This window comes from Danio rerio, chromosome 24, assembly GCF_049306965.1.
Source record: "Danio rerio strain Tuebingen ecotype United States chromosome 24, GRCz12tu, whole genome shotgun sequence".
NCBI classification, from domain to species: domain Eukaryota; kingdom Metazoa; phylum Chordata; class Actinopteri; order Cypriniformes; family Danionidae; genus Danio; species Danio rerio.
This window is the reverse complement of record NC_133199.1, coordinates 44,120,001-44,135,440: the sequence shown is the minus strand read 5'-3', so window position 1 is coordinate 44,135,440 and position 15,440 is coordinate 44,120,001. Positions and strand designations below refer to the sequence as shown.

General features: G+C 38.7%; 1 protein-coding gene across 8 annotated transcripts in view; it reads right to left on the bottom strand.

Annotated features, from left to right (window-relative positions):
• The window catches only part of kcnh2b (potassium voltage-gated channel, subfamily H (eag-related), member 2b), a 320,637-nt gene that overhangs the window by 85,998 nt on the left and 219,199 nt on the right, over positions 1–15,440 (bottom strand). Inside the window, exon 1 of one of the 8 annotated variants that reach the window (XM_073941228.1) lies at positions 2,293–2,779. The exons of 6 other annotated variants lie outside the window; for them this stretch is intronic. In XM_073941228.1, the coding sequence (XP_073797329.1) occupies positions 2,293–2,409 (117 nt within the window). In that variant the 5' untranslated portion in view covers positions 2,410–2,779. Of the gene's footprint in view, positions 1–2,292; positions 2,780–15,440 lie in introns of those variants that run through there. One more of the 8 variants, XM_073941227.1, reaches the window with a different exon arrangement.

The following is a 15,440-nucleotide window of genomic DNA, read 5'->3' as shown; positions in this document are numbered from 1 at the left end:
CGCACAAATGAGCGCAAATGCATTTGCTATTTAAACAGCATAGCGCAAAACATCAAAACGACTCTTGCGCCGAGCTGAAACTAGCAAACAACTATTGCGTTGCGCCTTGCGCAACATTGCGCCGGGTGTATGATAGGGCCCTATGTGTGTAACATTTGTTTAGTAAAAAAAAAAGTTTTAAAATGTAAACAACTTATAAAAAACATCCCATAATGTAAATAAGTTGCCATTTAAAAAGAATATGTCAATAACTCACTTTGACAATAATGTCAGATAGAACCTTTAATTCTGAGGTTACGATTCCACATTTTCACAATCTAACAGACTCATTGTAAATTTACAACTTCCATTATTTGACAAAAACAAAAAAAAATATGATAAAATAAAACTCGTTTTAAAACATTTTGCAACATTGTTTTCTTTTCATTTCCAACTTGCATTGATTGAACACACTTATTCCTAGTTTCCAACCTGCAAGAATGATAAAAACAGATGCTACGTCTAAGACGTTATACAGTTTGGGGACTGTGCTTTTGTTGGTTTTGTTTTGTGTTTATGGCATATGTGGGTAGGCTGTGTTGGATTTCAATCATTTAGGACATGGACTGACGTGCGATGATGCCATTGAGCACACTTCAATCGTTGTGCTGCAGAATGGTGGGACACGCTATAAGGAAAATGCTGCATCAGTTCGTAATAACCGGCGTTTCGTGTGAACTTGAGTTGTGTTTGACATTTGTTTTGTGTGTTTTTCCCCCATTTGCTTTGATCCATCATTGTTTGATTAACTTGAGAAGCTGGAGAACTGGAGTGTGAACATCTTATCTGTGTATTATTCTAGACGGAGGAGAGGTAATAGGTAAGATCTGTCACGTGATGTAATTACAGCTGGCTTAATGTGTTCCTTTTCGTTCCCCTATGACCATAAAAAAGAAACGGAAGGGATGTAACAACACAACTCGTTCTAATAATGACACATTTTGCGACATTGTTTCCATTTCATGTCCAACTTGCATTACTTGGAACCTGACACACTCAATCTAAATTTCCAACTTGCAAGAACGATAAAACAGAACTGATTTTAAAACTGACACATTATGCAACATTGTTACCTTTTTATTTCAAACTTGCATTGTTTGAATAAAAAGGAATAAAAATTATACTCATTCCAAATATTCTCAGTCCAGAACACGCTCATTGTAAATGTACGACTTATTATATAATTGCCAATTATTTGACAAAAAAAATTATGATAAAAACAGAACTCATTCTAAAACATTTTGCAACATTGTTTCCTTTTCATTTCCAATTTGCATTGATTGAACACACTCATTCCTAATTTCCAACCTGCAAGAAGAACAATAATAGAACTCTAAAACTGACACAATTTGCAACATTGTTTCTTTTTCATTACTAACTCGCATAACATTGACTGAATAAAAAGGAATAAAATACTACTCATTTCACTCATCCTCCAGAACACAACAATTCTAAATGTACAAGTTCCAGAATTTGAAAAAAAAAGATAAAAAATAAAACTCATTCGGCAACATTAAGCATCATTGTTTTCTTTTCATTTCCCACTTGCTTTGATCGAACACACTCATTCTTAATTTCCAACCTGTAATAATGATAAAAACAGAACTCATTCTAATATTCACAGTTTACAACATTGATTCCACTTCATTTTCAACTCGCATAATTTAAATACAAAATAAGGAAATAAAACATTCTGAAAGTGACACATTTTGCAACATTATTTTCTTTTAATGTCTAACTTGCGTTGTTTAAAAACAACAATGATAAAAATAGAATTCATTCCAAAACTGAAACATTTTGCAACATTGTTTCCTTTTTCATTTCAAACTTGCATCGTTTGAATAAAAAAGAATAACAATAATACTCATTCCACTCATTCCAGACTCCTCATTCCAGAAAACTCATCCTAAATTTCCAAACTGCATTATTAAAAAAACTGATAAAACAGAACTCATTCTAAACCATTTTGCAACATTGTTTTCTTTTCAATTCCAACATGCATTGATTGAACAAACTCATTCTAAATGTCCAACCTGCAACAGCGTTAAAAAACAGATCTCATTCTAATACTGACACATTATGCAACATTGCTTCCTTTTCATTTCAAACTTGCATGGTTGAAATAAAAAAACTCCTGATTCAAAAACCTGACAAACTCCTCTTTCCTCTTCACTTAGAACCCAAAACTCCTTTATTTTTCAACTTGCATTGCTTTGACCCCTTTATAGACAACAGTGACCTGAGCACACTGACCTCCTGCGCGACGATGCTGGATATCCGCACGGCCCGCTTGACCCGGGCGTTCCTGCTTCCCGGCGCCCCATCCTGCGGGATACTGTCTCGCCCGCTGAACGACATCTCGCTCATCATCTGCTCACTTCCCCCCGAACAGCGGGCATCGTAGCGGGCATCGCAGCGGCCATCCCGGGCCAGCCCGTCCGCCCCACGTGCCAGCACGGCCACGACCCCGGTGTGAAGCTGCGGTTGGGGCAGGCGCAGACGGGCGTTCGGGAGCAGCTGGAGCGCCGCTGTCTGTCCCTGAAGCGCTGCCACAGTCAAACTGCACAGTCGCTCTCTGAAAACTCTCAAGTTCCCTCCCCTCCTGTTGGCGAAACTGCTTTTAAAATAGCTGCTCCGCTGTCACTGAGCGAATGTCTGCAGCCACTTGAGTTGCTCTCTCCTCACCTTCCTCCTTCTGCTCTCTCGTTCCTCCTTTTCTTTTGGTCTTCCCTCTCGATGTGTTTCCCCCTCCCCTCGGTTGATCCTCTACACTTGATCAGCTGTAATTGGTTCTGGCGCTCTGATCCCAGCGCAGCAGCTGTACGGCACCATCAATTCTCGTGCCAGGAAAGCCCTCGTACAGCATGTGCGTATGTATGCATCCGTCCGCTCGGCTTTATGATTTAATGAGCCTCTGAGATGTAATGTGACCCGGGACGCTGGCTTCGTTTTGTCTGTCCTCAGATCTCATGTAAGGCTTTTAAACTGCAATTCCTCAGTAGGGGGAAAAGTTTGAAATGAAAAAGGATGTTCATCTGGCTAATGCACAATATCACAAGAGGATGGAAGGATAGCCAAACAGAAAGCCAGATAGATGAATGGATAGAAAATGGATGGATAGATGGATGGATGGCCAGTGAAGAAGCCAGATAGATAAATAAATAGATGGGTGGATGGATGGCCAGACAGAAAGCAAGATGGATAGATGGATGGATGGACTGCCAAACAGAAAGCCAGATGGATGGATGAAAAAATTAATAGATGCAAAAATGGATGGGTAGATGGATGGATGGGCAAAGATGAAGCCAGATGGATGGATGGATGGATGTATAGCCAGACAGAAAGGCAAATGAATGGATGGACGGATTAAAGGATGGAAGAATGGATGGATGGCCAAACAAAAAAGCCAGATAGATGGATGAATGGAAGAATGAATAGATCGAAAAATGGATAGATAGATAGATGGATGGATGGCCAGCGAGAAAGCTGCATGGATGGACGGATGGATGGATGGATGGACAGATAGCCAGACAGAAAGTCAGATTAATGGATGATTGAAGGATGGATGGATGGATGGACAGATAGCCAGACAGAAAGCCAGATAAATTGATGGGTGGATGGATGGATGGATGGACGGATGAAAGGACGGATGGACAGATGACTAAATAGAAAGCCAGATAAATGGATGGACGGAAAAATGGATGGATGGCCAGAGAGAAAGCCAGATAGATTGATGGATTGATGGAAGGGTGAATGGATGGATGGATGGATGGATGGATGGATAGCCAAACAGAAAGCCAGATAGATGGATGGATAGAAGAATAGATAGATGGAAAAATGGATGGATAGATGGATGGAAAGATAGCCAGAAAGAAAGCCAGAGCAATGGATGGATGGATGGATGTATGGATGAACAGATAGCCAGACAGAAAGTCAGATTAATGCATGGACAGACGGATGGATGGATGGATGAAAGGACGGATGGACAGATGGCTAAAAAGAAAGCCAGATAAATGGATGTATGTATGTATGGATGGATGGAAGGATGGATGGATAGAAAAATTAATGGATAAGATGGATGGATGGCCAGAGAGAAAGCAAAATAGATGGATGGATGAATAGATGGATGGATTGATGGAAGGGTGGATGGATGAAAGGACAGATGAACAGATGGCTAAACAGAAAGCCAGATGGATGGATGGAAAAATGGATGGATAGATGGATGAATGGATGGATGTATGGCAAAAGAGAAAGTCAAATAGATGGATGGCTAGATGGATGGATTGGTGGACGGGTTAATGAATGGATGGATGGACAGACAGCCAGACAGAAAGCCAGATAAACGGATGGATGGAGGAACAGATGGACACATGGCCAAACAGAAAGCCCAATTCACGAATTATTGGAAGAATGAATGGATGGAAAATTGGATGGATGGATGGCCAGATAGATGGATGAATGAAAAGATGGAAGGGTGGATGAACAGATAGCCACACAAAAAAGCCAGAAGGATAGATGGATGGATGGATGGATTAATGGAAAGATAGATGGAAGGATGGATAGATGAGTAAAAAGACCATATTTCTAAACATGATTTCTGTCTGATTAAAATGTCTGTGCTTTAATTCCTTTTTCAGTTTTACATTTCATTAAAGCATTTCCAAAAGCAGTGAAATAAGGTGTCATGAGCACTATGGATGATAGCAGAAGCAGTTGCAGTTGGATGTTATGCTGTTATGACGTACTAAATATCTTACTAGGTAATGAATATTCATCTTTTTAAAAGAGGCTTCAGCAGCTCAGCTAGAAAGTAGACACGTTTGCAGAAGAAAGCAGAAATCTCTCTATTCTCTCCACTGTGCCACCTGAACGGTTCTTCAGGATTCCCCCGTTTGGATGTTTGTTTCTGCGAGTGTCTGCATGCAGAGCTGAATGACACACTGTGTTTACCGCGGTGCTTTCCAGACGGAGCAGAGAACAGTGAAGACAGCTGTCAAGTGTTCACACAGCCAACAATACCACACGTCAAGATTTACAGGACATCAAGACTCCTGCGCAGTTTTCCTCCACTACAGCATTCTGCCAATGAACACGACTTATAAAATCATAAATATTGATTGATTATTCAGCTGTGGACTGGGAAGAGTTTCTGCAGAACGCTCCTGCACGACATTTCCTAACAGGAGAGCTCAGCGCAATGTGAACTGTGAGAAATGTCTATTTTTGAGCATTATTTCTGCAGACAGCATACAAAAAAAAAAGCAACACAAAAACACAAGTCGGCAGAAATTCCCTCAGACAGCCAGAGATAGGAAACGGTTCCAACATTTAAGCGGTGCATTAGCATTTGGACGATTTTGCAAAAATATATAAGTGTGAGAAAAGCATGTTGCAGATTTAGCTGACGAGACTTCAGTCTACAGGAAACGAGTTACTAAGAATAGTTCTGTTGTACTCATCATTACAGTCAGCAGGCGTGGATGATCCTTATTTAAACCCAGCTCACTTCTGCAAAAATAAACTTAAGAAGAATGAATTATTAGTATGACAGCCCCGAAGAGAAACGCTAAAGCAACCACGACTGCACTGATAACGCACCAAAAATGACCAGACCTATACTTTTTGCTTTTACTGTTTTCAAGAAACAACATGAAAATAAAACAATACAATATCATATTTTAATGTGCAAAAAGACTGATTGCCATGTTGTTGCTATGCATTTAGTGTTCTATTTTCTTTCTTATTATCCTACTTGTGGATGGACATTTAATTGTACAAACTTATCATTTGATAACATTATGCATTCTTTATGTTAAAACAGTGTGCACAGTTTGTATGCATATATATATATATATATGTGTGTGTGTGTGTGTGTGTGTGTGTGTGTGTGTGTAAATATACACACACATACATACACATATAAACATATACATACAAACTGACAAAACGGCCACTTTATTAGGTACACCTTACTAGTACTGGGTTTGACCCCCTTTTGCCTTCAGAACTGCCTTAATCAGTAGTGGGATAGATTAAACAAGGTACTGGAAATATAGCAACAATGGTTAGGTAGGCTGTGGTGTTGACACCATGCTCAATTGGTGCTAATGAAACAAGAAAATCTCCCCCACACCATTACACCACCACCAGCAGCCTGAACCGCTGATACAAGGCAGGATGGATCCATGCTTTTCAATTTTTTGACACCAAATTCTGATCTGACCATCCGAATGTGTCAGCAGAGATGGAGACTCATCAGAGCAGGCAACGTTTCTCCAATCTTCTATTGTTCAGTTTTGGTGAGTCTGTGTGAATTGTAGCCTCAGTTTCCTGTTCTTAGCTGACAGGAGCGGCACCCGGTGTGCTCTTCTGCTGCTGTAGCCCATCCGCCTCAAGGTTGGACGTGTTGTGTGTTCAGAGATGCTCTTCTGCAGAGCTCGGTTGTATCGAGTGCTTATTTGAGTTACTGTTGCCTTTCTATCAGCTGGAACCAGTCTGGCCATTCTCCTCTGACCTCTGGCATCAACAAGGCATTTGCGTCCACAGAACTGTCGCTCACTGGATATTTCCTCTTTGTCGGACCATTCTCTTCACTTAAAGTCACTTAAATCACATTTCTTCCTCATTATGATGCTCGCTCTGAACTGCAGTTGGACAGGTGTACCTAATAAAGAGGCCAGTGTGTGTGTGTGTGTGTGTGTGTGTGTGTGTGTGTATATATATATATATATATATATATATATATATATATATATATATATATATATATATACAGTATATATATATATATATTAAATGAATAAAATATTATGCAAATAATGCTAATTCCAATTATATATATAGGTATTTTTATGATTATTCATTATTCATTATTATTATTCATTATTCATATTCATATTCATATTATTATTATTATTATTATTATTATTATTATTATTATTATTATTATTATTATTATTATTATTATTATTGTTATTATTATTAATAATAATAATAATAATATAATCATAATTATTTTTTTCATTATTATTACGGTTGTTGCTTAAATCTATACGTAAATACACCTTTAGAAATATTATTTTCAATTGGACCCCATATGTTATATTACATCCAATATAATTGCATATATTTTCTCTCAGTAATTGCTGGTATATTTTAAAACAATAAATAATAATAATAAAGTAAAAGTAAAAAAAAAAAAAAAAGTTTCTTTTATATTCAAAATATTTTTTACAGTGCAAAAGAAAGTCACATCCTAAATGGTTTGATTCCTCATGATTCCCCTTCATACAATAATGAATCATAAGCAGCAATCGATTCAGAGAAGTGCTGCTGATGAGTTTGACCCAGAGATCCTGCTGAAAATGCAGGATAATTGCATGAGTCAGGCTTGTTGAAACATCCACCTGTAGTCAAACACGAGGGGGGAGACCCACCGCAGAGAAACACACACCAAATCTGAGCAGAGTCTCATCTCATACTTGTGAAATACATAATTGATGTGCTCCGCTCTCAGAAGAGGTCCTGTCGAGCCCACCGTGATGAGCTGGGTAATTAGCCTTTGAGAGTCTGACACAAAAACTGCAGTGGAGCGAGAAATGCCACCCTTGGCCTTCTCACTGCAGGACGAGATCAAACACACCCACCCTGAACCCGCTCTGAACCCACTGCGGACACCAGGAGGACCAGACAAATATTAGATGAGCTACAGTATACTCAGACAGAGATTTACACAAGAACAACAGTCAATCAATCATCTAAAATTAGGAAAACAACTCAATTAAATATGGATGGATGGATGGTTGGATGGGTCGGTGGGTTTCTGGATGGATGGATGGATGTATAGTTGGATGGGTGGGTGGATGGCTGGCTGGCTGGATGGATGGATAGATAAAATGATAGAACAATGGATGGATGGAGAATAAAAGAAGAATGAATGAATGGATGGATGGGTGGGTGGATGGATGGATGGAGGGATAGATGGACAGATAGATAGATGGATGGATGGATGGATGGATGGACGGATGGATGGATGGATGGATGGACAAATTTATTAATTGGTGGAAGGGGTAAGAGATTGTTGGATTGATGGGTGGATAAACGGATAGAATGGATGGGTAATATAGTTATAAATGGATGGATGGATGATGGATGGAGTAAGGAACTGACTGTTGGTTAGATGAATTAATGAGCCAGTAATAGATGGATGGATGGAAAGATGGATGGGCAATAGAATGATGGATGGATGGATGGGCAATAGAATGATAAATGGATGGATGGATGGAGGGATGAAGTGAGGAATTGACTGTTGGATGGATGGATGGATGGATGGATGGGTCAGTGATTAAATGATGAATGGATGGATGGACGGACGGACGGACGGACGGACGGATGTATGAATGGATGGATGGATGAATGAATGAATGATGAACGGATGGATGGAGGGAGGAATTGACTGAAGCATGTGTGAATGGATAGATGGATGGGTGGATGAACAAATGGATGGATGGAGTGAAGGAGTGAGATATTGCTTGTTGGATGGATGGCTGGCTGATGAATAGAATGATGAATGGATGGAGGGAAGGAATAAGGGACTGATTATTGGATTGCAGTAGAATGATATATAGATGGAAGGATCAGGGGAGGTTTTGACTGATGGATGTGTGAATAGATGGATGAACGGTTGAAATGATTTTAAGCAATTTTAAATCAGCAACAAACCCATTAAACAAAGTAAAAGCAAGCAAACACAAGCCACACCCCCTAATCTCATTGGTCAAGCCCGTGCTGTCAGCGGCCAATCAAACATACAGCCTTAAGTTGAGACTGATTGCGCTATTAATGCAGAAAGAAAGCTTCCCTAAACGGCCCCTGTACTGAAGAGCTCTTGCTCCTCAGCTGACTCTGAACCGCAGTAACTAAAAGCAAAGGTGAAAATTGGGAAAAGCCAGTCTATATAAAGCTCCAGTGCAGCAGTCGTCATCTCCTGCGCTCCAGCTCTTGTTAAAGCACAGCGAGGTGAGAAGATGTACGGTCTCCAGGGCTGTTTCACTCACACCGACATTATCAACTCATTTAAGAGCAGCAGCACGAGCTCAAAGCACAGCCAGAGCTCAAGAAATACTGCAGTTTACCCTGTCAGAGGCGTTCACAACCCTCACTGCTCTCACATCTGCTGCTTCTACAGCACAATGTTACTGCATCAGGCGTACGTTCATACTTTAATTGCACATAAACTTCCAGCGCAATTGGATTAAACACTTTACTAACTGTTGTGATGCATAACAAATATTAGTGCAAAATCATAGTTTATTATTAAGCATTTTTAATTTAGTCCTTACATTCAATTTATGATACAGCATGTAAAATAAAATAACCAATTAGTTTATGCAATTATTAACATGAACAAACTAGTATTACATGTATTACTGTATTTATTTATGTTTGTTCAAGTTAAATAATGCTATTTAGGTTCATGTTAGCTCATGTTAACCCACAGTGCATTAACTAATGTTAGAAACTTTGTATTTATTAATTCATTAGTTAACGATAAGCTATGATTAATGAATGCTTTACCAGATTATTCATACTTAGTTAATGCTAGTAAATGCATTAACTAATGGAGCATTCTATAGTAGTACATAATGATATTGGGATTATGGTGTTAAATATTTTGAATATTCTGTGATTGTGAAATTACCAAAACTCAAATACAAGCATCTACACTCACTGGCCACTTTATTAGGTACACCTTTCTAGTACCAGGTAGGACCTCCATTAGCCTTCCAAACTGCCTTAATCCTTCATGGCAGAGATTCAACAAGCTACTGGAAATATTCCTCAGAGATTTTGCTCCATATTGACATGATAGCATCACTGCTGCAGATTTATGGGGTGCACATCCATGATGCCAATCTCCCGTTCCACCACATCCCAAAGCTGCTCTAATGGATTGAGAACTGGTGACTGTGGAGGCCATTTGAGTACAGTGATCTCATTGTCATGTTCAAGAAACCAGTCAGAGATGATTCAAGCTTTAGAATATGGCGTATTATCCTGCTGGAAGTAGCCATCAGAAGATGGAGACACTGTGCTCATAAAGGGATGGACATGGTCAGCAGCAATACTCAGGTAGGCTGTGGCGTTGATGCTCAATTGGTACTAATGGACCCAAAGAAAATCTCCCCCACACCATTACACCACCACCACCAGCCTGAACCGCTGATACAAGGCAGGATGATCCATGCTTTCATGTTGTTGATGCCCAATTCCGACCAGACCATCCGAATGTGTCAGCAGAAATGGAGACTCATCAGAGCAGGCAACGTTTCTCCAATCTTCTGCTGTCCAGTTTTGGTGAGTCTGTGTGAATTGTAGCCTCAGTTTCCTGTTCTTAGCTGACAGGAGCGGCACCCGGTGTGCTCTTCTGCTGCTGTAGCCCATCCGCCTCAAGGTTGGACGTGTTGTGTGTTCAGAGATGCTCTTCTGCAGAGCTCGGTTGTAACGAGTGCTTATTTGAGTTACTGTTGCCTTTCTATCAGCTGGAACCAGTCTGGCCATTCTCCTCTGACCTCTGGCATCAACAAGGCATTTGTGGCCACAGAACTGCCGCTCACTGGACATTTCCCTTTTTATGGGACTTTTCTCTGTAAACCCTAGAGATGGTTGTGCGTGACAATCCCAGTAGATCAGCCGTTTCTGAAATACTCAGACCACCCCGTCTGGCACCAACAACCATGACACTTTCAAAGCCACTTAAATCCCCTTTCTTCCCCATTCTGATGCTCGCTTTGAACTGCAGCAGATCGTCTTGATCATGTCTACATGCCTAAATGCATTGAGTTGCTGCCATGTGATTGGCTGATTAGAAATTTGCGTTAACGAGCAGTCGGATAGGTGTACCTAATAAAGTGGCCGGAGTGTATATGATATTAAACTATATAAATAGCTGATTTGCAATGCATTCAATTTAATTCTAAATGATGTGAGAAAAGCCATACATGTTTCCAATTTTTAAGAATACATCATAGCAGTGAATAAAATGAACATAAAGCGATTACTCTTGAAAACTTCCAGGAAACTAAACGTGTTCGACTCTGGTGGTCATTATTAAAGATGATTAAAGTTCAGAAATGCTTCCCTGTAAATACGGGAGGAATTTCCTCTTAATGGTTTGATGTTTCTGCTTTATATCATTCAGGCAAACATCAAAGCGACGTTAATTCATGAGATTATGTCAAAAATGGTCAAAAAGCACACGGGCAGATGGCTTGAATATCTCCACACTGTAGTCAACATGCCGAATGCCCGTATATGGTCAAAACAACAACACAAGAAGCTAATGTGAAGAGTTTAGTTGGACAGATTATTTACCACAGTATAGTTCTGGAATGAGCATATACTGTGTTTATACAGCCGCTGATTTGCAAGCAGTAATATTTGCATTGGCTCTGACTAGAAACTCACTTCATAACTGTAAACCTCCCGCTGGTTAAGTGTTTATGCTAATTGACAATTGTGGAGTTTGATCACATGTTTTACATCTAGACAGTTTTAGGTCATGCATTTGGAACATACAGTAACACACAAATTATATGTATAAGGTTTATACTATGCATTGTCTGCTGAATGCTTGATTCTGATTGGCTGATGATCATTTTAAGATGTTTGGATAAGCACAGATAAAGTAGTTCCAGCAGGCTTTTTATTTTAAGATAAAATAGTTCTAGCAGGTTTGTTATATTCAGATAAATGCACAGATAAAGTAGTTCCGGCAGTTTTTGTTATTTTAAATAAACACATAGACAAAGTAGTTCCGGCAGGTTTGTTATTTTCAGATAAGTGCACAGATAAAGTAGTTTTGGTAGGTTTTTTTTTACTGTCAGATAAGTGCAAAGATAAAGTAGTTCCGGTGGTTTTTTTTTCAGATAAGCACACAGATAAAGTAGTTCCAGCAGGTTTTTAACAAATTTTCAGATAAGCACACAAATAAAGTAGTTCCAGTAGTTTTTTTTTTTCAGCTAAACGCACAGATAAAGTAGTTCCGTCAGGTTTTTTTGTTTTTAGATAAGTGCACAGCTAAAGTACTTCTGGCAGATTGAATATTTTCAGATAAATGCACAACTAAAATAGTTCTGGGAGTTTTTTATTTTGAGATAAGTGCACAGATAAAGTACTTTAAGTCGTTTTTTTAAATATATACATGCACAGATAAAGTAGTTCTGGTAGGTTTTTTTATTTTAAGATAAGCACACAGCTAAAGTTGTTCCAGCAGTTTTTTTTTTATTTTTATAGATAAATGCACAGCTAAAGTAGTTCTGGCAGGTTTTTTATTTTCAGATAAGTGCACAGATAAAGTAGTTCTGGTAGGTTTTTTTTATTTTCAGATAAGCACACAGCTAAAATTGTTCCAGCAGTTTTTTTATTTTTATAGATAAATGCACAGCTAAAGTAGTTCTGGCAGTTTATTTATATTTAGATAAACGCACAAATAAAGTAGTTCCGGCAAGTTTTAAATAGCTCAGTTTTACTACATGATAAACTTTAATCACCTATTAAAGCTATTAATGAACACATATCTGTGTCTAAAGTCAGCAAAAAGACAACTGTTATCCACTGTTTTCAGTCAGGGCTATAAACTCCTTCACACTGATCAGGGAACAGTGGATCTGCTCACTGCTGTGGTTTGTAGACTCAGAATCTCTCTTCCAGACAAACGCTGCGCTCAGCTCACCAGTTTGCTTTCATCCTCTGAGGTTATTGTGTTCTCTGAGGGATCTTTAGCCTCGATTCACTTTATTTTCTTAGACGGCAGAACTCACAGCGTGACTGAAGAATCACACACACACGCACGCACTACAAACAGAACACAGCAAACCTGCAGAGCACTGAGAAAACTTTCTGAAAAACACTGCTGAAACTACACTGTGAAAACGCAGAGTTCCACACAGTCGATTTGTGTTGGGGTAACATGAACAACACAGACTCATTATGAATACGTACACCTGTCTACATTTCTGAAGAGCATGACTTATGTAGCCAGAGGTATGTATGGCTGCATTTCATCTTTAAAATTAATGATATGGGCTGGTGTGATGCCACCGATGGATTCTCTTTCTTATCGTACTACCAGCTGACTGCTTGAGACTTGGGATGTAGAGCTGAGTTGACCGCAACGACAGGGTTCGAGTCCGTTGAAGAACGGTTCCAGAAAGCAGATAAAACAAAAAGCGAAAAAATAAATTAAATGAAAAACAACAGGCTCAAAACTAAATATGAGAAGAGGAAGCGCGAGAGAAATTTGTGATCTTTAAAAAATGTACACAGCGGCCTTTGGTGGATTCGCAAAAACAAAAACTACGGGCAGATGTACCTCCGGTTACGTATTTTGCTGTTCCAAGAAACATAGACCTAGGTACATATCCCAATGAGCCTGGGGTGCAGCATGAAGGAATTAAGTTGACTTATTATTATTATTATTATTATTATTATTATTATTATTATTATATATAACATTTAGAATTATATTTATCTGCCTAAAAATATCAGCTATCAGCCTTCAAATCTGAAGAGTTATCGATTATCAATTCCAGCCAAAAAATCCATATCGGTGCATCCCTACTTTCCTCTCCACACCAGCCATCTCAGTCCCCAGTAAAAGATTTATTTCGTCAGCAGGGGACATTGTAAATGTGCAAAGACATCAGCTTTTGCCAGTAAACAGATATGCGTGGCAGATACTTCTTTTAAAAAGGTAAAATCTCAGCACAGTCACAATATTAGTCAACGCAATCTCATGGCAATTCGTAACTTTTTGAATTAGTGGCTAATTCGTATGAATTCGTACGATCTAATTCGTACAATTTTGTACGATTTCTTCTTCCACCAATGACAGTTGGGGTTGGGTGCCACGCCCCTTTTTTAAAATCGTATGATCTCGTACGAATTAGCCAATAAATTGACAAAACGTAAAATACTTACGTTTACTTGTGAGATCAGGCTGGTAGTTTGCTTATATTAATGAGTCTTCTTTAGTTGTATTTTTAATTTTATTTCTTTAATTTTTTTTACAAAAGCAATTTAGCTATGGCAAAAAAAAAGATATATATATATATATATATATATATATATATATATATATATATATATATATCGCAAAAATGTGCAGTATTTTAAAAAAATGAAAGGGCATTTCTCCTTTATTATTTCAAATAATTTTGTTAAAAAAATCGTGACTAAATCGTGAGTCGTGAGATTAGTACCATGAATTGTATCGAATTGTGAGTCAGGTGGATCGCTCCATCCCTACCATTGGTAAATTATTGTGCTTGTTTTAAGGGTAACTCACTTAATTTTGACTCATTATTTCCTAAAACAAGACAATGTTTTTGTGCTTGCCTAAAAATGCTAATGATTTAAGAACTTTTAGACATTTGGACCAGAAATAAGACAAAAATTCTAAGTGAGCAAGCATTGTTTTTCTTACTGAGTCCTTGTAAGATGGAGTTTAATTAAAGCGTGCGGTGCATATGGAGAGGAGAGTGTTAGTGGAGATCTGTCTGAGCTGAGGCCTGTTCGCAGTCTAATAAGAAGCCAATAAAAGTGGTTCAAGTCGCTGGAGGACATCAGTCAGATCGATGAAGAAATATTCAGTGCGAGGTGCCATTAAAAATCATGAAAGATTAATTATGAATGCAGAAAGTGTGGCCCCTGAGGGTTTTTCCACCGCTTTAATATTTGAAACACCTGACGTCCTTGTGACTTAATGTGCTCCTGTCAGTGTCATGATGATTAAACAGTGCTGTTAAAGAGGCAGTTCACCCCAGATTCAGCAGGCAGACGTGTGAAAGTAGGGCTGCAATAATTACTGGAAAAAACTCAATCAATATTGCATTATGACTTCAAATCATTGCAGCAGCAGCTTATTGAAATAAATACACTGTGTATTTCTGCCAGTTTGACACATTACACTCTCAAACCTGCTCCATTTATACATTCACTTATTTGCCAGCCACCTACTAAAGTAAGTGTTAAGGTCTCATGTTTAAAAATGAAGAAATTAAAATCTAAATGGTTTTTAATATTGTATTTCGCATTTAGAGTTCTGTTTTGTTTAATCATTTATTTTATTTTTTGTAGTTTTTCTTATTTTGAAATTATTACTTTTTTATTTCTCATTTAATTTGTATTCTTGTTCATTAATTCATTTTCCTTCAGTCCCTTAGTGCCTTATTTATCAGGGGTCGCCACAGTGGAATGAACCGCCAACTATTCCAGCATATGTTTTACACAGCGGATGCCCTTCCACCTGCAACCCACTACTGGGAAACACCCATCCACACTCATTCACACATGTGTTTGGACTGTGGGGGAAACCGGAGCACCCGGAGGAAACCCGCGCC